The sequence below is a fragment of the Rhinatrema bivittatum genome, chromosome 19 (genome assembly GCF_901001135.1).
Source record: "Rhinatrema bivittatum chromosome 19, aRhiBiv1.1, whole genome shotgun sequence".
In the NCBI taxonomy this organism is placed as follows: domain Eukaryota; kingdom Metazoa; phylum Chordata; class Amphibia; order Gymnophiona; family Rhinatrematidae; genus Rhinatrema; species Rhinatrema bivittatum.
In genome coordinates this window covers 8,070,762-8,096,556 of record NC_042633.1, presented here as the reverse complement: position 1 = coordinate 8,096,556, position 25,795 = coordinate 8,070,762, and the positions used below count along the sequence as shown (strand labels likewise).

Here is a 25,795-nt window from a genome sequence, read left to right as displayed (position 1 = left end):
CAATTGTGGCGCATGCACAACTTTTAAAATTCACCTTCAAGAGAGGAGATTACATCTTTGAGAATGATAACATTACCTAACATAATGGGCTGAGGAAGTAACAGAGAACATTCATGTTGAGAAATACAAATAGCTTCTGATTTAGAAGGGTTGACCTTTAACTAATGGAGGAGGAGCCAGTTTGCAATCAGATGGAAACAATTATTAAAGATGCTATAGAAGATGATGTTTTAGTATTGAAAAATGCAGCTATCTGGATATCATTGGCATATAGAGAGAACTTAAACCCACAATTCTGAATCAATGTAGGAAGTGATGAATTGAAAAAATTAAAATAAACAGTTAAAAAAAAGATGGGAAAGATAGAACCTTGTGTATGGTGTTGTAATTTTAGTATGTTTTGAAGATAAATTTATGATTGCGTTCCAAATTTTAAAAATCCAGGGGAGTGTATAGAGAACTCTGTGGGTTCCGACTGAGGGGAATAGTCCAACATTATAGGGGGAAAAGATATAGTATTAGAGCAGGTGTTAGCTCCCCCATGAGGAAGTCTGAGATGATGAGCTCCTGCCACCATCTTAAGTTGTGGAATCTTTAGTTGACCCTCCCAGGGGCAGCATGTTCTTGTTTCTGTTCCCTTTTTGATTTATTTTCTTGGGAAGAACCTTGAGGTGTCTTGGATTGAGATCAAGGTAAAGAAAGGAGACAGCATACCTTCATCTGTTTTTTCCTCCCTTCCTGCCTGTTTGGTTTCCCCATTTTTCTTGAAGAACATTCTTTTTTGACCTTTGCCTGAGTACCTTAGGGCCCATGACTCAATCCTTTAACATCAGAGGAAGTGATGCCTCGCATAGAAACAGAACTGGAGAAGAAGGAGTAAGGAATGAGAGGAGAAGACCAGTGGCATCATTCAAGTGTGTCCACTTTGAAAATAGAGCAGTGATGTTAGTATGCTTTGTAAGATACATTTATGACTGTGTCCTAAATTTAAAAAGTCCAGGCGACAATGTAGAGAACTCTGTGGGTTCCTACTAAGAACATAAGAACATAAGAAATTGCCATGCTGAGTCCATCAAGCCCAGTATCCTGTTTCCAACAGAGGCCAAACCAGGCCACAAGAACCTGGCAAGTACCCAAACACAAGAAGATCCCATGCAACCGATGCAATTAATAGCAGTGGCTAGTCCCTAAATATACTTGATTAATAGCAGTTAAGGGACATCTCCTCTTTATAAGAGGAAAAGGTATAGTATTAGAGCAGGTGTTAGTTCCCCCATGAGGAAGTCTGAGATGATGAGCTCCTGCCACCATCTTAAGTTGTGGAATCTTTAGTTGACCCTCCCAGGAATTGCATGTTCCTTTTGCTCTTCCCTCTTTGCTTTATTTTCTAGGGAAGGTCCCTGGGGTCTCTTTGATTGAGACAAGGATAAAGAAAGAAGACAGGGTACCTGTTTTTATTATGATTTTGGAAACCTTTTATTTTGAGGAGGAATATTTTTCCTCCTTTCCTGACTTTTATTTGGTTCCCCCCTTTTTTTTTTTAAGAACTTTCTTTTTTGTTCTTAGCCTGAGTACCCTAGGGCCCACGACTCAATTCTTTAACATTAGAGGAAGTGGTGTCTGTCACGGATAGAGAACCATAGAGCCATTGGTGTCTTCATGGAGGAATGAATCAACATTCATTCCAAGGAAGAAGGAGTAAGGAACAAGAGGAGAAGACCAGGGCATCAATCAGCTGTGTCCTTGTCATCTCAATGAGATTAATAGGAAGAAAGGAGCAGAAATGCATCAACCAGGTCTGATGTGAAGGACAGAGAAGAACAAGGAGTAACTGAGGTAAAGTTATACAAAATGGGACTTTTAACTAAAACAACTAAATTGGGTTAGAATCCTCCCCACCAGCTATGGAATAGAACATAAGAACATAAGAAAATGCCATACTGGGTCAGACCAAGGGTCCATCAAGCCCAGCATCCTGTTTCCAACAGTGGCCAATCCAGGCCATAAGAACCTGGCAAGTACCCAAAAACTAAGTCTATTCCATGTAACCATTGCTAATGGCAGTGGCTATTCTCTAAGTGAACCTAATAGCAGGTAATGGACTTCTCCTCCAAGAACTTATCCAATCCTTTTTTAAACACAGCTATACTACCTGCACGAACCACATTCTCTGGCAACAAATTCCAGAGTTTAATTGTGCGTTGAGTAAAAAAGAACTTTCTCCGATTAGTTTTAAATGTGCCCCATGCTAACTTCATGGAGTGTCCCCTAGTCCTTCTACTATCTGAAAGAGTAAATAACCGATTCACATCTACCCGTTCTAGACCTCTCATGATTTTAAACACCTCTATCATATCCCCCCTCAGTCGTCTCTTCTCCAAGCTGAAAAGTCCTAATCTCTTTAGTCTTTCCTCATAGGGGAGTTGTTCCATTCCCCTTATCATTTTGGTAGCCCTTCTCTGTACCTTCTCCATCGCAATTATATCTTTTTTGAGATGTGGCGACCAGAATTGTACACAGTATTCAAGGTGCGGTCTCACCATGGAGCGATACAGAGGCATTATGACATTTTCCGTTTTATTCATCATTCCTTTTCTAATAATTCCCAACATTCTGTTTGCTTTTTTGACTGCCGCAGCACACTGAACCGACGATTTCAATGTGTTATCCACTATGACACCTAGATCTCTTTCTTGGGTTGTAGCACCTAATATGGAACCCAACATCGTGTAATTATAGCATGGGTTATTTTTCCCTATATGCATCACCTTGCACTTTTCCACATTAAATTTCATCTGCCATTTGGATGCCCAATTTTCCAGTCTCACAAGGTCTTCCTGCAATTTATCACAATCTGCTTGTGATTTAACTACTCTGCACAATTTTGTGTCATCTGCAAATTTGATTATCTCACTCGTCGTATTTCTTTCCAGATCATTTATAAATATATTGAACAGTAAGGGTCCCAATACAGATCCCTGAGGCACTCCACTGTCCACTCCCTTCCACTGAGAAAATTGCCCATTTAATCCTACTCTCTGTTTCCTGTCTTTTAGCCAGTTTGCAATCCACGAAAGGACATCGCCACCTATCCCATGACTTTTTACTTTTCCTAGAAGCCTCTCATGAGGAACTTTGTCAAACGCCTTCTGAAAATCCAAGTATACTTAAAAACTGCCTCAAGCTTGTGTGGCAGACCCTCCTGACCTGGCCACCAGATGTCACTATCCCTGAAATTTTAACACTCTAGTAAAGGGCCATCCATACCCCTCAATCCCTCCCAACTGGAGGATCTAGATTGGATGTCTGAAGACTATTTATCCCAGCCATTTAAGACACTAGGGGTTCAGTTTGAGAAAGCAAGGGAAGAGTAAGGATGATTGTTTTAAACTATGGTGAGGCCTACCAACTTTACAATGGACTTTAATGTTTGATTAATAATGGTTTAGACGATGGTACAACGCACAGGACCTAGAAGAGTAATTTTCCATTATCAGGAAATTCTGGACACTGAGTAAATTAACATTAAAAGGCAAATTTTAAAAGCCCTATGCGCTTCAAAGATGGGAGATACGCGCAGAAGTCGGGCTAGCACATGTTGCATAGATTTAAAAAGGCGCCCAAGTACGTGTATCTCCTGGTACACACACAAAAACATTTTTTCAAAAAAGAAGTGGTGCTTGGGCACGATCTGGCAGGGTGTAGGCATTGCTGGATTTATGAATGAAACAAGTGCATAAATACTTACGCGCAGAGGCACGTGCCGGGGTTCCCTACCATGTATCGTTACTTCTTCTATGGATAACGTGTAAGTAATAAAATAAAAAGATCTACGCTAGTCAGCGGGGTTTTAAGGGTGGGTGCTAATGGGGTAGAAGGGAGGCTATTTAATTAGGTGGGTTAAGAAGCCCTATCCTTTACCTGGGCCAACTGGGAACGAACTGGGGAAACTGGTAATTGCATCGGCGCGCGTCTACTAAAATTCTACCAATTTACACAGTAGAAGCAGCATTTGCATGCACATGAACAGCCTACTTTATACCATGAAGGCATATACGCGTATATGTTCTAAAATAGCTGGGTCTCTGGGCGTAAGCTGGCATACGCACGTACATATGTGCCCACACTCCGGTATCAAAGTTATCCTCTAAGAGAGGACTGTAACCTCTAACATTGTGTTTGAGGGGTGATTCCTGCGTCCTAGAGGGGACACCTAAGTTCTAATGAATATTTATTGATCGATGGTTCCTCATGTACTCTCTTTGGCCTTATTCAAATCCAGTCTAAAAACTCTCCTTTTTGATGCCACTTTTACACCTTTACAACCTGATAATTTCTCTTTCAGCTTTATTGATTTTAACCCTTTTCTTAATAAATGAAATTCCCAATGTTTCTTTTACATTGTATGTTGGTCTTGATTAGATTGTAAGCTCTATGGAGCAGGGACTATCTCTTATTTGTTTTTGCACAGCACTGTGTACATTGATTAGCACTATAGAAGTGATAAGTAGTAGCAGTACTGGTAGAAGTGACGGGGAGTACAATAAAATTACTTTGCATTTTTTAGGTTCCCTGTGGTTTTCCCCATTAGGAATTCCTTGGTGTTTATCTCTGGTCTGATTAGGATGATATAACATTTGGGGAAGAATATACAACCCAACAACCCAGCACTGGAGGACAAAATTGCAAATATTTCCACAGCCACCGTGTATTTCCCTCTTGTGCTTAGGTAAGCAGGGATGAAAGAGAGCCAGACAGCAATGAATATAAGCATGCTAAAGGTGATGAACGTAGCCTCATTAAAGCTGTCAGGCAACTTTCTAGCTAAAAAGGCTACAATGAAGCTGATAGAAGCCAAAAGCCCCATGTATCCCAGCATGCACCAGAATGCAATCAATGACCCTTCGTTGCATTCAAAGATTATCTTCCCCATCTGAGATTTCATGCTCATTTGGGAAAACGGGGGAGCCACGATCAACCAAGTGACACAGATGAGGACTTGGACCAGGCTGCAGGCTAACACCAAGGTGCTGGGCAGTTGTGGTCCTACCCATGACCTTAGATTGCTGTTTGGCTTGGTGGCCTTGAAGGCTATAGTCACTATGATCGTCTTGGCCAACAAGCAGGAGATGCAGATGGCGAATACAACACCAAATGCAATCTGACGTACCATGCAGACTAGGTTTGTGGGGTGGCCAATGAACACTAATGAGCAGCCGAAACACAGGCTAAGGGCCAATAGCAGGAGGTAGCTCAGTTCACGATTATTCGCTTTCACAAGTGGAGTGTGGTGTTTCCAGATGAAAACTGTAAGTATAACGGCTGGCACCAGGGCTCCTAGCACTGAGGTAACAGCCAGCGTCATGCCCAGTGGTTCTTGGTAGGAGAGAAACTCAATGGACTTCTCCTGGCATCCATCATTTCTCTTGGTGGGCCATTGGTCATCAGGGCATTTCATGCAATCTGTGGCATCTGTAGGAAAAAGAGATTCCATGTGTATCTTAGATCAGGGAAAATCATTACAGGAATAAAATGAGAAAGTAAACATGATTCATCTTTAAAGAGGCATTATCCTTTGCCAACTACGTTTTGCCAGAACTTGTTGAGTTTTAAGTATGAGGGGGATAGTAAATTGCTGGGCTCTGATTACTTTCTACCAGGACTTTAACCCCTAACCAGTGACTCACAATATGATCAGATACCTGATTCCGCTAGATTATATAATGGGAAGGTATTTTTTGGAGTTGAGATTAATGAACTGCTACTGTGGTGCCTAGGGATGTGAATTGTTTTTTGACGATTTAAAATATCGTCCGATATATTTTAAATCGTCAAAAATCATTAGGGCCATGATACAATACCAATTCCCCCGATTTATCGTCAAAAAATCATAAATCGGGGGAAGGGGGAGGGCAGGAAAACCAGCACACTAAAACCCCCTAAAACCCACCCCCGACCCTTTAAATTAAATCCCCCACCCTCCCGAACCCCCCCCCAAATGCCTTAAATTACCTGGGGGTCCAGCGGCACACTAAAACACCCTAAAACCCATCCCCGGCACACTAAAACCCCCTAAAACCCACCCCGACCCTTTAAATTAAATCCCCCACCCCAAATGCCTTAAATTACCTGGGGGTCCATAGCGGCGGTCCGTAGCTTAAATTACCCCCGGGTCCATAGCTAAATCGGGGGAAGGGGGAGAGCAGGAAATCCGGCACACTAAATCGTGGTGTCTTCAGCCGGAGCCATTTTGCAAAATGGCCACCGCAAAATGGCGGCGGCCATAGACCAATACGATTCGACGCAGGAGGTCGTTCCGGACACCCGCTGGACTTTTGGCAAGTCTTGTGGGGGTCAGGAGGCCCCCCCAAGCTGGCCAAAAGTTCCTGGGGGTCCAGCGGGGGCCCTGGAGCGATCTCCTGCCGCGAATCGTTTCCGTACGGAAAATGGCGCCGGCAGGAGATCGACTGCAGGAGGTCGTTCAGCGGGGGTCCGGAACCCTCTGATTGGTTCCTTCCAAAAAAAGTATTACCTGCAAATTTCTGGGACAACGATGGGTGCCACTATGGCCCCTACTATTGCTAATTTGTTCATGACAGAATTTGAAAAAGAGTGGCTCAATAATTTGTCATTTTTGTCAAAAATTGTTTTCTACAAATGTTATAGCAATGATATTTTTATCTTGTGCAGTGGAACAGGCAAAGGGTTATCATCTTTTGAAAGATGGATTAACACCTGTGATGAGAAAATACAGTTTGTGATGCACTATATTTTTCTGAAATATCATTTTTGGATGTATTGTTGAAGAAAGTAGATTCAGGAGATATTATTAAAAGTGTCTTCAAGAAACCTATGTTACATTTTGAAAGTGCACATCTGTTGCCATTAAAAAACAGCCTTCCCTTCTCACAGTTTTTGAGATATAAGCAAAACTGCTCAAATATCCAGATTTACAGACAGCAATCAACTCCATTAATATCATTATTTCAAACAGAGAGGTTATCCCAACAAATGCATAAAAAATGCGTTTAAAAGAGCATTATATTATGATTGGGATGCCCTGTTAACCCCACAATGCAAACAAAAAGATCCAGAAGTAGTCACTTGTGTCACCAAGTATTCGCCCACATCACGTAAGATTCTTAACTGTATGCGTAATCACTGTTTCCTTATCCAGATGATTCCGGGTATGGAAAATTTGGAATTTAGAGTGGCTTTTTCAAGAAGCAAAAATTTAAAGGAAATTTTAAGTCCATCTACACTATATGAAAAATCAGATCGAATAAATTCCATTGATGGGAATATTCCACTTGGTCATCACAAGTGTGGTCATTGTAAGATTTGTGACCAAACTTTGGAACTTAAAGAATTTAGTTGTTCACAAACTCAGTACCGATACAAGTTGAATAACTTCACGACATGTCAAACGGATTTTGTTATTTACATCATAAAATGTCCCTGTAACAAAATCTATGTGGGTCATATGAAAAGATCATTGACATTACGAATCTGTGAGCACAAAAGCTATTTAAAGAACAGAAAGGAAACCGTTCCAATTGTTGCACATTGCATCAAAGAAAATCACAATTCAAGAGAATTGCGGTGGTTTGTGACATATCACATTAAACAAGATCTGAGAGGGGGTAATCGAGAAAAACGACTGTTTAGAAGAGAACAAGAATGGATTTTCAAGTTGCGTTCAGAAGAGCCCATTGGTCTTAATTCTAAGTTGAATGGAACAGTTTACTTCACTAAAGACAGACAGATCAGCGGCCAGCAATCAGATACATGGCTGGGCATGCACGGATCTGTCAAAAGAGTCAAGACATTTAAACCTGATGTCAGATTACAACATACGTTATTACGTGTTTAACGATTGGTTCTTTTTCAAGAAGTCAGCTGTTCAAAATGTGCAGCCATGTTTCAAACATTTAGATTAAGCCCGGCAACCAAGAAAGAGGGTAGAGATAAAATTGTATTTCCAACGGCAGCATTCATAGAAAAATATTAATGAAGGTAATAACTAAGTTTGTTAAATCTATGGTTTGAATTATAGAGTCCGCCCTGATGCAGCGTTGAAGCGAAACGATGACCACGTTGGCAGCCGCCAAATAATATATGGTTGGCGAAAGGCACGGTATTGCCGAGAAGAAAAAAACAACTGAGAACAAGCAAAAAGATAAGTGCCTTGTTGTTAAAAGCTGGGATAAAATTTATATTATAGGACATATAAAGCAATGTTCTGTTAATTAAGGTTCAGAACGGTATAAGGTTTCCCGTCTGGAACTAAAGTAGAGCTATAAAGTAAAATGGCTGAAGACTATTTGCTGTGGTAAAAGTTCACATTAATTGAAGATATTAAAAGAAGATCATCAGCTGTGTGAAAGCAGAATTTAATTGAAGTTAAAAAAAGAACTTTTAATGAAAAAAACAAAATTAAGTCATAAAAGACCAGTGACTGAAACAATTGGCTAACAATAAGTTTCTGAGATAATCGGATCCTTTGCTAATACTAAGGTCTTCCCTCTATTATCATTTTTTTTCTTACAGTAATTTGATTGAGTGATTAATAAAGTTTATATTTTTAACAGTAAAACTATACACTAGAGCAATAATAATGTTAGCGATTTTTGACAGCAAAGAGTCACATTCATAACTAGTTATTTGTTGGATACATGCACCTGTGCACCAAATTTTAAGTGGGTGGGCACACGCATGTGTGTGCAAATCCCAGTTACATAAGATACGCCATACCTGGTCAGACCAAGTGTCCATCAAGACAGTATCCTGTTTCCAAAAGTGGCCAATCCAAGTCACAATTTCCTGGCTAGTACCCAAACATTAAAAAGATCACAAGCTACTAATGCTGGTAACGAAGAGTGGCTAATCCCTAATGATTAATAGCAGTTTATGGGATTCTCTTCCAGGAAATTATCCAAACCATTTTAAACCCAGCTACACTAAATGCCTTAACCACTACTGTATACATCAGGGGATTTTAACATGGCATGCGCTGACACCATTGCCAGTTAAACCAGTTTATCCCCAGTTCACCCAATTAAAGGGTAAGTCTTCCAAGTTTAATAGTCTTCACTCTCCCCAGTTAATCCCATCCATTAAAACCCTGCAGATCTGCCTATTATTCTTTATATTATAATTTACCCCTCCTCTATAGCAGAAGTAAACTTACACGGCAGGGGATCTGGGCGTGTGCCCAGCCACGTAAGTATTTATGCGAACATCTCTGATTCATGCTCCAAAACACCCATTCCCTACCCAGACCACGCACACTAGGGGTGTGCATTCATTTGCAACGTATTGGCAATCCGCAACATATATGCCACATTCGTTGTATTCGTGGGGGTAACGAAATGTATGGCGAACCCCCACGAATACAATGTATCACTAACGAATAAACCCCCATCCTCCTGACCCCCCCAAACTTGCCAAACGTCCCTGGTGGTCCAGCGTCCAAAATGGCGCCGATAGCTTTTGCCCTTACTATGTCTGATTCATGCTCCAAAACACTCATTCCCTACCCAGACCACACCCACGTGCTGCCCTTTTTGGAAAACTTTGATGCGCGCATTCCTGGAGATCCACACGGATTCAGGTGGCTTTTCAAATCCACTCGATGATCAAGCCTGACTTATTAGTTCGTCCTCTAATTAATGTGTGTGCCAGGCTTTTAAAATTCACCTTTAAGACGGTTACAAAGTGGAGCCCCGGGGTGCGGCAATTTTATAACTTGCAGGTGCATATACGCGCATGCTATAAAATACACAGGTCGCACACACATCTGCTCAGTTGTAAGTGGGTGCACGCTTAAGTGCGTAAATCCCATTTCTACCATGTAAGTGAGGGTATTTCATAATGGGCGCTCATCCACGCCATTGCCAGTTCAGCCAGTTAAAAGCTAAGTCCTCCAAACCCCCCTGGTTTAATAGCCTGCACTCCCCCTAGTTTCCTCAGTCCCTTTAAACCCAGGAGAAATGGCTATTTTTGTTATTTGTAAGTTAAACCTCTTCCATAGAAAAAGTAAAATTACACAGCATGGGACCTGGGTGTGCAAGCAGGTGTGTAAGTATTGACATGCACATCTTTTGGATCTGCCCCGGAGCACACATGCCCCGCCCAAACCACGCCCACCTCCACCCCTTTTTGAATCGCAGTGAGCTGTGCACGCAGCCCAAGATAAGTGTGCATTTCGGAGCTTTGAAGATAATTTCAGCACGCATCGGGCTTGTCAGATTCACTTTAAATTATTTATCCTCCTAAGTGGAGGGAAGAGAATGGGCGTCACGGGGAGAGGTGAGTTAGCCAGATAAGTTATCCAGCTAACACTTGTCCCTCCATAGAGGTGTCCTAAAGCTAGCCAGATATATTCAGCTGGGTGGTAGGCTACGTTAGCCAGATAAGTTAACTGACACCTATTGAAACTTCAATGGGAAATAATTACACTTGAACCTAGCACTCTCGTCCATATCCCCCCGCACACTTGTGAGTCTGCATTCATCCTCTTTCATTTGCTAGCGGATTTTAAAAATGCTACACGCGCCAAAGCCGGGAGATATGTGTGTGACTTGGTCTGGCGTGCAACGCGCAGGTTTAAAAAACCGCGCAAGTATGCGTGTATCTCCTGGTATGCACACAAATGAAAAAGATCAAGAAAGGGGTGGAGCATGGGCAGGCCGAGTCTTTAATATGAAGTCTGTGAGTAAGTATTTATGTGCTCGAGCACGTGCTGGGGTCCCCTACTGCGTAACTTTACTTCTGCTAGGAATGGCGTATAAGTAAGACAATAACAAACACTTAGTGGGGTTGTAAGGCTTGGGGCTAATAGGGTAAAAGTGAGGAAGTTCGCTAGGGGGTTTAGGAAGTCCTCTCCTTTACTGGGGTGAACTGGGAAAGAACTGGGGAGGCAGGTATTTGCGTCAGTTCATGAATGTACTAAAATCCCCCCACTTATGTGATCTAGGCAGCATTTGTGCACACATGCGCACGTCAATATAAAGTCATGTGCACATGTATGCACATATAGTTGATTTTATAACAGGTGCACATATACATCTGGTCAAGATGGTGAGGCTGACAGTGAAATGCTAAGAGAAATTAGGGAGGCTAACCAAATTGGTAGTGCGGTAATAATGGGAGTCTTCAATTACCACAATATTGACTAGGTAAATGTATCATCGGTACATGCTAGAGATAAAAAGTTCCTGGATGGAATAAATGATAGCTTTATGGAGCAATTGGTTGAGGAACTGACCAGAGAGGGAGCAATTTTAGATCTAATTATCAGTGGAGCATAGGATTTGATAAGAGAGGTAACGGTGGTGGGGCCACTTGGCAATAGTGATCGTAATATGATCAAATTTGAATTACTGACTGGAAGGGGGACAGTAAACAAATCCACGGCTCTCGTGCTAAACTTTCAAAAGGGAAACTTTGATAAAATGAGAAAAATTGTTAGAAAAAAACTGAAAGGAGCAGCTACAAAGGTAAAAAGTGTACAAGAGGCATGATCATTTTTAAAAAATATCATCCTAGAAGCACAGTCCAGATGTATTCCACACATTAAAAAAGTGTGGAAAGAAGGCAAAACAATTACCGGCAAGGTTAAAAGGGGAGGGGAAAGAAGCTATTTTAGGCAAAAGATCTTCATTGAAAAATTGGAAGAAGGATCCAACAGAAGATAGGATAATGCATAAGCATTGGCAAGTTAAATGTAAGACATTGATAAGACAGGCTAAGAGAGAATTTCAAAAGAAGTTGGCCGGAGAGGCAAAAACTCACAGTAAAAGCTTTTTAAAATATATCCGAAGCAGAAAGCCTGTGAGGGAGTCAGTTGGACCGTTAGATGATCGAGGGGTGAAAGGGGCACTTAGAGAAGATAAGGCCATCGCGGAAAGATTAAATGATTTCTTTGTTTCAGTGTTTACTGAAGAGGATGTTGAGGAGGTACCCGTACTGGAGAAGGTTTTCATGGGTAATGATTCAGATGTACTGAACCAAATCATGGTGAACCTAGAAGATGTGGTTGGTCTGATTGACAAACTGAAGAGTAGTAAATCACCTGGACCAGATGGTATACACCCCAGAGTTCTGAAGGAATTAAAAAATAAAATTTCCGACCTATTAGTAAAAATTTGTAACCTATCATTAAAATCATCCATTGTACCTGAAGACTGGAGGATAGCTAATGTAACCCAAATATATAAAAAGGGCTCCAGGGGCGATCTGTGAAACTACAGACTGGTTATCCTGACTTCAGTGCCAGGAAAAATAGTGGAAAGTGTTCTAAACATCAAAATCACAGTACATATAGAAAGACATGGTTTAATGGAACAAAGTCAGCATGGCTTTACCCAAGGCAAGTCTTGCCTCACAAATCTGCTTCACGTGTTTGAAGGAGTTAATGTTGTGAATCTGCCCGCATGCCGTGGGCAGACTCCCCACCTACCTGCCTTAGATTCATGGCAGTCTGCTGCTGCTGCCATCCCCTGTGGCCCGGAGGCCACTGCAGTTCCTGCCCTGCTTGGCAGGGCTGGTCCCGCTGCTAAGCCGCCGCTGCTGACGTCCCCCCTGCGGCATGATATCACCGCCGAGATCCCTCCTGTGCAGCTGGGGGAAGCCGCTGCCTTCCCACTGACATCTGCAGCCTGGAGGCCACTTCTGAAGCCTGCCGGCCTGCCTCCATGGCCGGGATCCGCGACGACATCACTGGGGTCCTCGTCGGATGGCAGGAGGCCTCCCTGAAGCCTGCCTGCTCCTCTCTGCGCTGTTTCCTCCGTGTGGCTGACGCCACTGTCCATTGTCCTGTCTCTCTTCCTGCTTCCTCTTAGGCACCGGCGCACCCCTCTTCACTGCATTTAAAGGGCCTACGGCCGGATATGCCCCGGGCTCCACCTGATGACAACTTCCTGCTTCAGCCCTATAAGAGGGCCTCCTCTTCAGTCATCCCTGGCCTTCAGATCAGGTTCCACAGTTGTCTGTGTCTTCTGACCAGTCCATGTCCTCCGTGGTCTTCTCCTGCTTTGACGGCTTCGTCTTCTTGTCCCTGATGTCCTTCGTCCAGGTCTCCAGTCGTCTTCATGTTCCTGATGTCCTTCGTCCAGGTCTCCAGTCATCTTCGTGTTCCTGACATTCCTCGTTTTACCTCCTGATGTCCAATGTCCTTCCTGATGCCTTTGCCTTCACCTCTGCCTCCATGCCCAGGTTCCTTGATATCCACTTTCCTGGCGTGCCGTAGTCGTGGTCCATGACCAGTCCCATGGGTGGGCTGTGTAGAGCGCCTCATGATTCAAAGGCGATCTTCATCTCCGCAGTGCAACCCTCCGGAAGACTTCTGCTTCAGTCCTAAGTTGTTTATCCTTGAGAATTGAATCCTGTGCTTGAGTCTTGTCCCGGTCTTCGGAGCCTATTACAATTCGCATCCCTCCATGTAAAGACTCTGTTTGAACCTGCTCTGCACCAGCGTGGTCCGCGACCAGTCCTGCGGGTTGGATGTAGGGCGCCCCCCAGTGCAGGCCTCTTCAGTATCTTTGTCCTGTTCCGATATCAGCTTCCACATTCTCTCCTACAGTCTGCTTCGAGCCCAGCATGGTCCGCAACCAGTCACATGGGTAGACTGTGTAGGGTGAGCTGCCTCGCAGTCTCGACCCAGCGCTTTGATCCTTGACTTCATCTACAGTGTCCTCGCTTCAGCCTTCATCTACAGTTTCCTCGCCTGAGTCTTCGGCCCAAGTCTTCTGTGTTCTAAGGACTCTGTCTGCCCACATCCTATGTCCAGCCTGCCGCCTCTTGCCATACCCAGCGGCAGGTCCAAAAGGGCTTGGAACGGTCGGAGGACTGTTGATCGATCAACATTGCATTGTTGGTCATCCTGGGGTGTGCAGGTCCGGTAGAGGGACAGACCTTGTATCCTTGTCTTCGCTTCAGCCTTGTCCTGTTCCTCGTTACCCATGTTCGCACCAGCTCACTTCCCGCAACAGCGGCCGAGCCCGAGCTCGTAACAGTTAATAAACATGTGGATAAAGGTGAACCGGTAGATGTAGTGTACTTGGATTTTCAGAAGTTGTTTGACAAAGTTACTCAAGAGAGACTTCTAGGAAAAGTAAAAAGTCATGGGATAGGTGGTGATGTCCTTTGTGGATTACAAACTGGTTAAAAGACAGGAAACAGAGAGAAGGATTAAATGGACAATTTTCTCAGTGGAAGGGAGTGGGCAGTGGAGTGCCTCAGGGATCTGTATTGGGACCCTTACTTTTCAATTTATTTATAAATGATCTGGAAAGAAATACGACGAGTGAGGTAATCAAAATTTGCAGATGATACAAAATTGTTCAGATTAGTTAAATCACAAGCAGATTGTGATAAATTGCAGGAAGACTTTGTGAGACTGGAAAATTGGGCATCGAAATGGCAGATGAAATTTTATGTAGATAAGTGCAAGGTGATGCATATAGGGAAAAATAACCCATGCTATAGTTACACAATGTTATGTTTCATATTAGGAGCTACCACCCAAGAAAGAGATCTAGGTGTCATAGTAGATAACACATTGAAATCGTCGGTTCAGTGTACTGCGGCAGTCAAAAAAGCAAACAGAATGTTGGGAATTATTAGAAAGGGAATGGTGAATAAAACGGAAAATGTCATAATGCCTCTGTATTGCTCTATGGTGAGACTGCACCTTGAATACTGTGTACAATTCTGGTCGCCGCATCTCAAAAAAGATATAATTGCGATGGGGAAGGTACAGAGAAGGGTGACCAAAATGATACGGGGAATGGAACAGCTCCCCTATGAAGAAAGACTAAAGAGGTTAGGACTTTTCAGCTTGGAGAAGAAACGGCTGAGCGGGGATACGATAGAGGTGTTTAAAATCATGAGAGGTCTAGAACAGGTAGATGTGAATTGGTTATTTACTCTTTCAGATAACAGAAAGACTAGGGGGCACTCCATGAAGTTAGCATGTGGCACATTTAAAACTAATCGGAGAAAGTTCTTTTTTACTCAATGCACAATTAAACTCTGGAATTTGTTGCCAGAGGATGTGGTTAGTGCAGTTAGTATAGCTGTGTTTAAAAAAGGATTGGATAAGTTCTTGGAGGAGAAGTCCATTACCTGCTATTAATTAAGTTGACTTAGAAAATAGCCACTGCTATTACTAGCAACGGTAACATGAAATAGTTTTAGGGTACTTGCCAGTTTCTTATGGCCTGGATTGGCCACTGTGGGAAACAGGATGCTGGGCTTGATGGAGCCTTGGTCTGACCCAGTATGGCATGTTCTTATATTCTTTCATGCATATATGCATGTATGTTATAAAATCGCCGTGTCTATGTGCGCGAGCTGGCAAACATGTGCACATGTGCACATGTAGGAGAGTTCGAGTATGCACATGTAGGAGAATTAGAGTGTATAGCAGCAAATGATGAGAATGACATAATTGGCATCACAGAGACTTGGTGGAAGGAGGATAACCAATGGGACAGTGCTTTATCAGGGTACAAATTATATTGCAATGATAGGGAGGATCAACTTGGTGGGGGTGTGGCACTTTATGTCCAGGAGGATATAGAGTCCAACAGGATAAAGATCATACAAGAGACTAAATGCTTAGTAGAATCTAAATGGGTAGAAATCCCATGTGTGTTGGGTAAGAGTATAATGATAGGAGTATACTACCGTCCACCTGGACAAAATGGTCAGACAGATGATGAAATGCTAAGAGAAATCAGGGAAGCTAACAAATTTGGCAGTACATTAATAATGGGAGATTTCATTGCCAGGTTCTTGTGGCCTGGTTTGGCCTCTGTTGGAAACAGGATGCTGGGCTTGATGGACCCTTGGTCTGACCCAGCATGGCAATTTCTTATGTTCTTATGTCTTAAATTTCACCTCATAGCCTTCCAGGCCCCTTTACTCCATCAGTTGTTGCCTCTGTGTTTTCCAGGGATGTGCAGCTGTTACGCTCTCCTCCTCCAGAGGGGAGGAGTTAGCTATCTGCTATCGCACACAATATAGTTTGCTTTTCTTCTGAAAGAGGGAGGAGTTAGTAATATGACATGATCTGCTCCTCCAGAGGTGAGGAGTTAGCTATCTGTAGTGCTTACCTTGCCAGGAGGGTGGAGGTAGTAATCTATTAGCGAACTGCTGATGGATGCTCCTGTAAGGAAGGAGGTAGTAATCTGTTATGGAGCAACTCCCCAGGGAAGAGGAGTTGACAATCTGTTCAATGATACTCTTCTGAGGAGAGAGGCTAACAATAGGTATATTGTACTTTGCTACAGAGATAGCAATCTATCATGCCTCTGCTACAGAGTAGCAATCTGTTATATATATAGGCTGCTGGCAAGTCCCATAGAAAGAGAAGGTAGCTTTCTATATAATACTTCCGTAAGCGGTGGTAGTGTTTGGTAGTGGTTGGCTCCCACAGAGTGATTGTAGTGTAAGAAATGACCACTAGGAGGAAATGGTGAATCCCTGGGCCGATGGCAGATGACAGCGCCCCCAGGAGTAAATCCTGAGAGGAACCACCGGCTAGGTTTGAATATGAGATAAACATAAATAGTTCTTTATTAGACTGGAAGCTGGACCACCAGTGGTGGCAGTAGTGAGTCTGTGTGTTCTACAGGTTTGAAGTCCTTCTGATACTGGAATATAATTTCTGGGTCGCTGAGCTGTAGAGAGAAACTAAAAGTAGTGAGTAGACAGGGTATACTGGATACAAGATGGTACACTCACAATAGTAGATGTCTGCAATGGTCTCTATGCCACAGAGAGTCTTCAGTATATTCAGGAACAGGAGCCGTAAGTGATCACAGGTTCCTATAAACAGTCTGTAATAAGAACTCACAATAGCTGTATATGGAATGGCTTCTAGCATAGAAGAGAGTCTGTAAAGGATTCTAGAAACATGGGCCCTCGTGGAGCGAGTACCGGTTCCTATCTGCAATCTTGCCAATGTAACTCTCGATCTCCATACCTGCGATAACGTCTTGGATGGAAGGGAGTCTTCAGAGCTATAGGAATGTAGGTCCTCGTGGAGCGAGTACCGATTCCTATGTACAATAGAACTCACTGTGTTCTCGTCCGCGATCGCCTCCAGGCAATGAGGAGTCTTCTGAGTATCCAGGGACGAAGGCCCTCGAGGAGTGAGTACCGGATCCCATCTTGGCAATCTGAAATCAAGAATAGAGTGCGGAGCCCCCATGGAGCGGGTACTCCTGTTAAGTCTGAAAAGGCCGAGCAGTGGAGAAGCATTCCCCTCACTGACTCGGATCGTTGTTGCAAGTATCGTGGACTGCCAAAGCAAGTCCTGTTGGAGTTCCTTGTTTCAAGTAGCATGAACTGCCGAAGCAAGTCCAGAGGAGTTCCTTGCTAACTCGTTAGAGGTTAGCAAACAAAGACCTTTTAAAGCGGTAATGGATGACGTCACTATGGGGGGACGTCCCTGAGGTTCGCACCCTTGCTGGTACAAAGTCTGGAGCGCGCACCCTTACGTCATCAGGAACATGGCGGATCCGTAGCGTCAAGCCAGCCCGGGGACACCGGGGCTAAGAAGCAGGGAGAAGCCACGGCTGCATCTGTCCATCAGAGCCGAAGCGAGTCGCCAACAAGGTAGAGAGGGTGGAGCAAGGGGCGAGAAGAGGCACGAACGCAACAGCAGCTTTGCATAGTATGCGTGATTGAAGATGAACAGCGCTCCCTGGTGGCTTCCATTGTATCCATGCACACTGTGCAAACCCCTCCTCCTCCAACAGACAGACTTCACCATGCATACTATAGATATAGATTGTTTGTTAACTTCCAGGACCTCATAGGTCTCCTCTAAGATCACATCATATATACATACAATACAATATAATTCTTGTTGGGAAATGTAATTTTTAAGATTGCAATATATATGTTGGAAGATGTCTGTCTATTAGCACCTGCTCAGAATTGAAAATTCCAGCAAAACTTTTGCCCATTGAACTGATCTAGATAGAACCACCATACCCTCGAATACCAACCCTCCATCCTACAAGAAGTGCTCATTACAGGGTGGAATTCATAGCACTCACCTGTTTGGTTACTAAACTCATCTTCAGAGCAGGGGATGCAGTCAAAGCAGCAGGCAGGTTGCCCTTCCAGAATGGCCTTCCTGAACCCAGGACCACAGCTCTCACTGCAGGTAGAGATGGGAGCCTTAATGGAGAGAAGTGTGGGGAACAGAGCAAATTTATCTATTAATAATGAACCAACGGACTCTCTTTTTCAGACAAAAAAATAATGTTATGTTATTTATTTAATACTATTTATATCCCGTCTATTGTGAAACAATTGTACTAGGTGGGTTACAACATCTTAAAATCAAACAATCTTAAAATACAGCAGATAAGAACCGTTGTGATCTTATCTTGGAATGACGGTATATAAAACACCTAAACAAACAAGCAAACAAATAAACAAATAATTAACATACATAATACATAAAAATCTACAGCAAACCTTTTATCATGCTAGCCATCAATGAGAACACCCTAATTCCAGGTTAAAATTTGCTTAAATAAATGGGCTTTTAAATATTTTCTAAAAAGACAAATTTTGTCAATTGTACGCAATTTCTCTGGCAAGGAGTTCCATAGATTAGGCCCCATCACAGTAAAACTTCTGGATCTTGACATATTTAATCTTACTTCCTTTGCTGGTGGGATAACTAGTAGCTTCCTATCACTGGATTGCAAAGAACGAGCAGGAATGTAGTATTTCAAAAGATTTGCTAAATAAGGCAGGGATTCATCATTCTTCGCATAATGATGAATCCTGTGAAAACGGGGGGGGGGGGGGGGGGGGGCGGGGCGGGCCTGCGAAAGCCCGTAGCCTTCACATCATGGCAGTTCGCCAGACGCCGGCTTTTGCACTGAATAGCGCCACCGTTCCAACTTTGAGCCCCATTCTGTACGGGAGTCTCACTAGCGAGCGTATGCGCCCTTTCCTGAGACTTAAAGGGGCCGCGACGCGCTAGGGCTTCCGGACTCGCTTTGATGATGTCACTCCCTCGGGAGTATTTCAGGCAAGCTCTTGCAATCAGAGCTTGCCTTTGCAACTGGCTTCCTCCATAGTTGTCTGGGCTCCTGCTGCTGTGCCTGTCTCTAAAGATCCTTTCGTTTGACCGCTGCCTGACCTCGACCTCTGCTTATTCTTTGACCACGTCTGACCTCTGGAATCCGACCTTTGCTGATTGACCATGCTTATCCTCCAGTACTGTTCCGTCGCCCTGTTGTCTCATCACCTGTCTGTTCCTGCGCTCCCCTAGGTAGTACCTTTGGACTGACTCTTGGTGCTGACCCCGGCTTGCTTCTTGATCCGCGTCTCTGCCTGCTGCCTGCTTGTGACCTCTGCCTATTCCTCGACTCGCCCGCCTGCTACCTGCCTCCTGTGTTCGGCCTTTCTGTGACTTTGTCTGACCTCCGGTATCTGATCTCTGCCCTGTTGACCATCCTTCGATGTTGCGTTCATGCCTCTTCTCGCCCCAGGCTCCACCCTCCCTACCTTGTTGGCAACTCCCTTCAGCTCTGATGGACAGATGCAGTGCTGGCTTCTCCCTGCCTCTTGGTCCCGGTGTCTCCGGGCTGGCTTGATGCTACGGATCCGCCATGTTCCTGATGATGTAAGGGCGCGCACGTGTGCTCCAGACTTTGTACCAGCAAGGGCGTGAACCTCGGGGGTGTCCCCCCCATAGTGACGTCATCCATTACCACTTTAAAAGGTCTTTGTTTGCTAACCTCTAATGATTTAGCAAGGAACTCCTCTCGACTTGCTTCGGCAGTCCACGCTACTTGCAACAACGATCCGAGTCAGCGAGGGGAATCCGTCTCCACTGCTTGGCCTTTTCAAACTTACCAGGAGTACCCGCTCCACGGGGGTTCCGTTCTCTCTTCTTGATTTCAGATTGCCAAGACGGGATCCGGTACTCGCTCCTTGAGGGCCTACGTCCCTGGATACTCAGAAGACTCCTCATTGCCTGCAGGCAATCGCGGACGTGAACACAGTGAGTGTTATTACTACCGAAATCCGGGAGTGGATCCTTGGGCCGACCGGTGTGTAAGGACAGTAGGGAGGCAGGACACACACTGGAAGAGCTGGTGCTTCACCTGGAGGCCCGTGACCCCTCCAGAGGAGCTGTGGGAGCCCGGGTCGCTAGGTCTTAGGAGTCTTCACCCTGGAAGCCCGAGGTCCCCCCAGGAGGAGCCCGTAGGGACCCGGACCGCTGGGACTTAGGCGAAGGGACCAAAGAACCAGGAAGCGAAGACACGAACCGGGGTCCAGGCAGGCAGCAAGCAGGCAGGAACGAAGACACGGACTGGAGTCAAGGCAGGCAGCAGACAGGCAGAATGAAGTCACGAACCGGAGTCAAGGCAGGCAGCAAGCAGGCAGAGCGAAGTCACGAACCGGAGTCAAGGCAGGCAGCAAGCAGGCAGAGCGAAGTCACGAACCGGAGTCAAGGCAGGCAGAGATCAGGATACAGCTAAGCTGAGTTCAGAAGTCAGGCAGGCAAGCAGAATCCAGGAACGTGCAGGCAAGGATCAGGAACCAGGCGAGCAGGAACGGCAACTAGGGCTCAATAGAGTGACCGCGTTGCAAAGGCAATTTGGAGAACGCCGGCGTCTGTTTAAATGACGTCACTCGGGGGCGGTTCAGCACATCCGGGTGCTGAACGCTCAAAACAGCGTTCCTCGCGCGCGCGCGTGCGTTCCCCGGCCAAGGGGAGGAGTCTTCGGCGGCGTCTCCCTCGTGGGGACGCCGCTGCTACGCGGCTCGGGAGGCCCGAAACCCAGCACCACGCGGCGTCCTTGTAGGAGGTAAGGGCCCGGTCACTAAGCTAGTGACCGGGATCGTAACAGTACCCCCCCCTTACGCCCCCTCTTCAGAGGACCGGGCTTTCCGGGGTTGTCCTGATGATACTGAGACAGTAGAGATTTGTCCAATATGTTTCGTGCAGGCTCCCACGAATCCTCTTCTGAACCACACCCCTCCCAAGCCAGTAAATACTCCCATCGGCGGTTGTGGAAACGCACATCCCTTATCTCTCGTACCTGATAAACAGGGTCCTCTGATGATGTGGCAGAGAGTGCGTCAGGGGCAAGCCGATGGAAACGGGAGAACATTACAGGTTTCAGCAGTGACACATGGAACACATTGTGAATGCGTAAGGATGAGGGAAGACGGAGTCTATAGGACACCGAGCCTATCCGTTCAGCCACTGGAAAAGGACCACAGAATCTGGGAGCCAACTTGCGGGAACGACCCGGAAAGTGGAGGTTCTTAGTACTTAGCCATACCTTAGTACCAGGCAGTAAGTTTGGTGCAGGACGTCGATGACGATCTGCACTCCTTTGTGCCTTCTCCGCAGCTGCACTGAGTCGGTGTTGCAGGGTCCTCCATAATTGTTGCAGTTGCGTGGCTACCGTCTGGACCGACGGCGAAGGGACATCTACAGGAACTGGGACAGGTGATCTGAGATGATGCCCGAATACAGTTTGGAACGGAGACTGACCCGTAACAGAATGCGTGTGATTATTGTAGGCGAATTCAGCCCAGGGCAGAAGAGAAACCCAATTGTCCTTCTTTTCCGAGATGAAGCTGCGAAGGTAGGTCTTGAGGGAGTGATTCATCCGCACCGTCTGTCCATTGCTCTGGGGATGGAATGCGGTGGAAAGATTTAATTGTACTCCAAATTTTTTGCAAAGAGCTCACCAGTAGCGGGCTGTAAACTGGGGTCCTCGATCGGAGACTATGCTTTGAGGTAGTCCATGAGCACGAAAGATATGCTGCGTGAACAGCAGTGCCAATTCGGGTGCTGATGGGAGCTTGGGCAAGGGTACCAGGTGAACCATCTTAGAGAACCGATCCACCGTGACCCAGATCACAGTGTTCCCGTCGGATGGCGGTAAGTCCACCACGAAATCTGTGACGATGTGAGTCCAAGGTTGGGTGGGGATCGGCAAAGGTTGTAAGAGACCCCACGGTCTTCCTATGCAAGGTTTCTGCCTGGCACATACTGGACAGGATGTAACATATTCTTGCACATCTTGTCGTACTCGAGGCCACCAATAGTATCGATTTAGTAAGGTTAGTGTTCTCTCCCGACCGGCGTGGCCCCCCGTGAGAGAGTCATGAGCCCACGTTAACACTTTTCTTCGGTCACGTCGAGAGACTACCACTTTACCTTGAGAGGACACCGTGGTACTTGCTAGGACAACTCTTGCTGGATCGATGATATACTGCGGAGGATCCTCCTTTTCCTCAAAGATGGTGTTTCGAGATAAGGCATCGGCCCGTATATTCTTAGAAGCAGGTCGGTACTTGAGAATGAAGTCAAAACGACTAAAGAACAATGACCACCGAGCTTGTCTGGGATTAAGGCGTTGGGCCTGTGAAAGAAACTCCAAATTCTTATGGTCGGTATACACGGTGACTTGATGTTGAGCTCCCTCAAGCCACTGCCTCCATTCTTCGAAAGCCAATTTGATGGCCAAGAGTTCTTTATCGCCTATTCCGTAATTGTTTTCAGCAGGAGTAAATTTCTTGGAGAAGTAGGAGCACGGCAGCAGTTTCCCTGTGTTAGAGTACTACGAGAGTACGGCTCCTACGGCCAGACTAGAAGCGTCCACTTCCACAATGAAGGGCCGTGAAGGATCCGGGTGATGCAAACAGGTCTTTAATAGAAAAACCTCTTTCAAGTCAAGGAACGCTTTACGCGCCTCGGAAGTCCAGAGTCGAGTATCTGCCCCTTTCTTAGTTAATGCCGTTAATGGCGCCACCAGTTGCGAATATCCAGGTATGAAATGCCTGTAAAAGTTTGCGAATCCCAGGAAGCATTGTAAAGCCTTTAGTCCCATGGGCTGAGGCCATTTCTTGATAGCGGACACTTTCTCGGGGTCCATATTGAATCCGGTAGCTGAAATAATGTAACCCAGAAAGGGCAAGGAGTCCTATTCAAATAAACATTTTTCGAGCTTCGCATACAGATGTTGATCCCGAAGGATCTGAAGTACCTGGCGAACCTGGGTATGATGAGTCTCCAAGTCACGAGAGAAGATAAGGACATCATCCAGGTACACTATGACGCATGAATTTAGTAGTTCGCAGAGAATCTCATTCATGAGATGCTGGAACACCGCAGGGGCGTTACACAAGCCGAATGGCATAACCAGGTATTCATAGTGACCGTCCCGGGTATTGAACGCGGTCTTCCATTCATCCCCGGGACGGATACGGACCAGGTTATAGGCCCCACGTAAGTCCAACTTAGTAAAAACACGAGCCCCTTGAAGTTTGTCCAAAAGTTCCGGAATCAAGGGCAGCGGATAGCGGTTCTTTTTGTTAATGGTATTTAGGCCCCGATAATCAATGCAGGGCCTCAGCGAACCGTCCTTCTTCGCTACGAAAAAGAATCCTGCCCCAGCTGGTGATTTAGACGGGCGGATGAATCCTTTGGCAAGGTTTTCTTCGATGTAATCAGACATAGCCTTAGTCTCTGGCTGGGATAACTGATATACCCTGCCTCGTGGTGGAACCGTACCCGGAAGTAGTTCAATGGCACAGTCGAAGGGACGGTGTTGCGGTAGCAGTTCCGCCTTTTCTTTGGAAAAGACGTCGGCGTAGTCCATGTAGGGGCTTGGAAGTAAGGGCCCCACGTGTGCCAGCGGAATGGGTGGAACCACCTCCGCCTTGATGCAAGAGCGGAAACAACGAGGACTCCACTGTGTAATTTGTAACTAGTCCCACCGAATCATCGGAGAGTGCAGTTGCAACCAGGACAACCCGAGAACTACCGGGTGTACCGATTTCTCTAAGACCAAGAAAGAAATCGTCTCGTGGTGCAGCAACCCGGTCTGAAGTAAGAGTGGAACCGTGGAAACAGAAATATTCCCTGGCAAAGGGGTTCCTTGAATGGAGGTAACTCGTAATGGCGGTTCACGGGGTTGAGTGGCTAAGTGAAGTTGCTGGACAAGTTCATGAATGATAAAATTCCCTCCGGCTCCGGAGTCAATGAGAGCCCGCGTCTTAAAGGACCCTCCCGGGAATTTCAGGGTTATAGGCACTGTACATTGAGGAGCAGCATTGAAACAGCCCAGGAGACACTCCTCTATTCCTCCTAGGCGTGCGCGTTTCCCGGCCGTTCTTTACATTGAGAAAGGAAGTGCCCCTTCCCGCCACAGTACAAGCAGAGTCCTAGATTGCGGCGGCGGCGTTTCTCCTCCTCAGACAGGGACGTTCTTCCCAATTGCATTGGCTCCTCAGCAGATGATGCGGAGGAAGCCCCAGTGGTCTGGGAACTCGGCGTAAATGGCTTCGAAGACACGGGAACCAGAGACGCCATACGTCGTTGAGGACGAACCTCCTTTGCCCTCTGCTGAAGGCGTCGGTCAATGCGCCCTGCGAGTTCAATGAGGGTATTAAGGTCTTCTGGAATATCCCTGGCGGCCAATTCATCTTTAATTCGGTCCGCGAGGCCCTCCAAGAAAATGCCACGCAGTGCGACATCACGCCACCCCACCTCCAATGCCAACGTGCAGAATTCCAGGGCGTATTCAGACAAAGTACGTGCTCCTTGTCGAAGTTGCAGTAACTCGGAAGTTGCCGAGGTTTGGCGAGCGGGTTCATCAAAGGCTGCCCTGAAGCTGGCAGTGAAGCTGTCGAGGTTAGTGAGGATGACGTCATTCTTCTCCCACATAGGTGAGGCCCAATTTAGCGCCCTACCATCCAGCAGGGAAAAGATGTAAGCCACCTTGACCGAATCAGTAGGAAATTGACCGGGTAACAAAGCAAACCGCACGAAGCACTGGTTTAGAAATCCGCGGCACGCTTTGGGATCCCCGGCGTATCTGGAGGGAGCAGGAAGTTGAGTAGGCGTCTGGAGCGTGACGACCGGGGCGGCCACAGGTACGGGAGCTGGTGCAGGAGGTTCTGCATCCATACGAGTAGCCATACGCTCCACCGTGGCTACCAAGGAATCAAGAACCTGCTGCTGTTGTACCAAACGTTGGGCGAGCCCCGGAATGGCCTGGAGACCAGCGAGGTCTGCCGGATCCATGGCCTTTGCAAACTGTTATGACTACCGAAATCCAGGAGTGGATCCTTGGGCCGACCGGTGTGTAAGGACAGTCGGGAGGCAGGACACATGCTGGAAGAGCTGGTGCTTCACCTGGAGGCCAGTGACCCCTCCAGAGGAGCTGTGGGAGCCCAGGTCGCTAGGTCTTAGGAGTCTTCACCCTGAAAGCCCGAGGTCCCCCCAGGAGGAGCCCGTAGGGACCCGGATGCTGGGAGTTAGGCGAAGGGACCGAAGAACCAGGAAGCGAAGACACGAACCGGGGTCCAGGCAGGCAGCAAGCAGGCAGGAACGAAGACACGGACTGGAGTCAAGGCAGGCATCAGACAGGCAGAATGAAGTCACGAACCGGAGTCAAGGCAGGCAGCAAGCAGGCAGAGCGAAGTCACGAACCGGAGTCAAGGCAGGCAGCAAGCAGGCAGAGCGAAGTCACGAACCGGAGTCAAGGCAGGCAGAGATCAGGATACAGTTAAGCTGAGTTCAGAAGTCAGGAAGGCAAGCAGAATCCAGGAACGTGCAGGCAAGGATCAGGAACCAGGCGAGCAGGAACGGCAACTAGGGCTCAATAGAGTGACCGCGTTGCAAAGGCAATTTGGAGAACGCCGGCGTCTGTTTAAATGCCCCGCCGGCGTCTGACGTCACTCGGGGGCGGTTCAGCACATCCGGGTGCTGAACGCTCAAAACAGC

At 46.1% G+C, this 25,795-nt stretch overlaps 1 protein-coding gene across 1 annotated transcript; it reads right to left on the bottom strand.

The window, feature by feature from the left end:
* Nucleotides 1-4,549: 4,549 nt before the first annotated feature.
* Nucleotides 4,550-24,988, bottom strand: LOC115081112 (vomeronasal type-2 receptor 26-like). The gene is made up of 3 exons (XM_029585624.1): nt 24,398-24,988; nt 18,075-18,198; nt 4,550-5,472 (listed from the first exon to the last, which is right to left on the bottom strand). Exons 1-3 carry the CDS (start codon nt 24,986-24,988, stop codon nt 4,550-4,552), a joined length of 1,638 nt encoding a protein of 545 aa, XP_029441484.1.
* Between the last annotated feature and the right edge of the window lie 807 nt (nt 24,989-25,795).

Bases quoted from the DNA above. Each gene is read 5' to 3' on its own strand.
- LOC115081112 (XM_029585624.1), bottom strand. From the start codon at position 24,988: ATGGCTACTCGTATGGATGCAGAACCTCCTGCACCAGCTCCCGTACCT. The intron at 18,199-24,397 runs GTTCGTCCTCAA...CTCTCCATTAAG, and splicing joins TTCAGCAGAGGGCAAAGGAG to GCTCCCATCTCTACCTGCAG. The intron at 5,473-18,074 runs GTGAGTGCTATG...TTTTTCCTACAG, and splicing joins TGAGTTTAGTAACCAAACAG to ATGCCACAGATTGCATGAAA.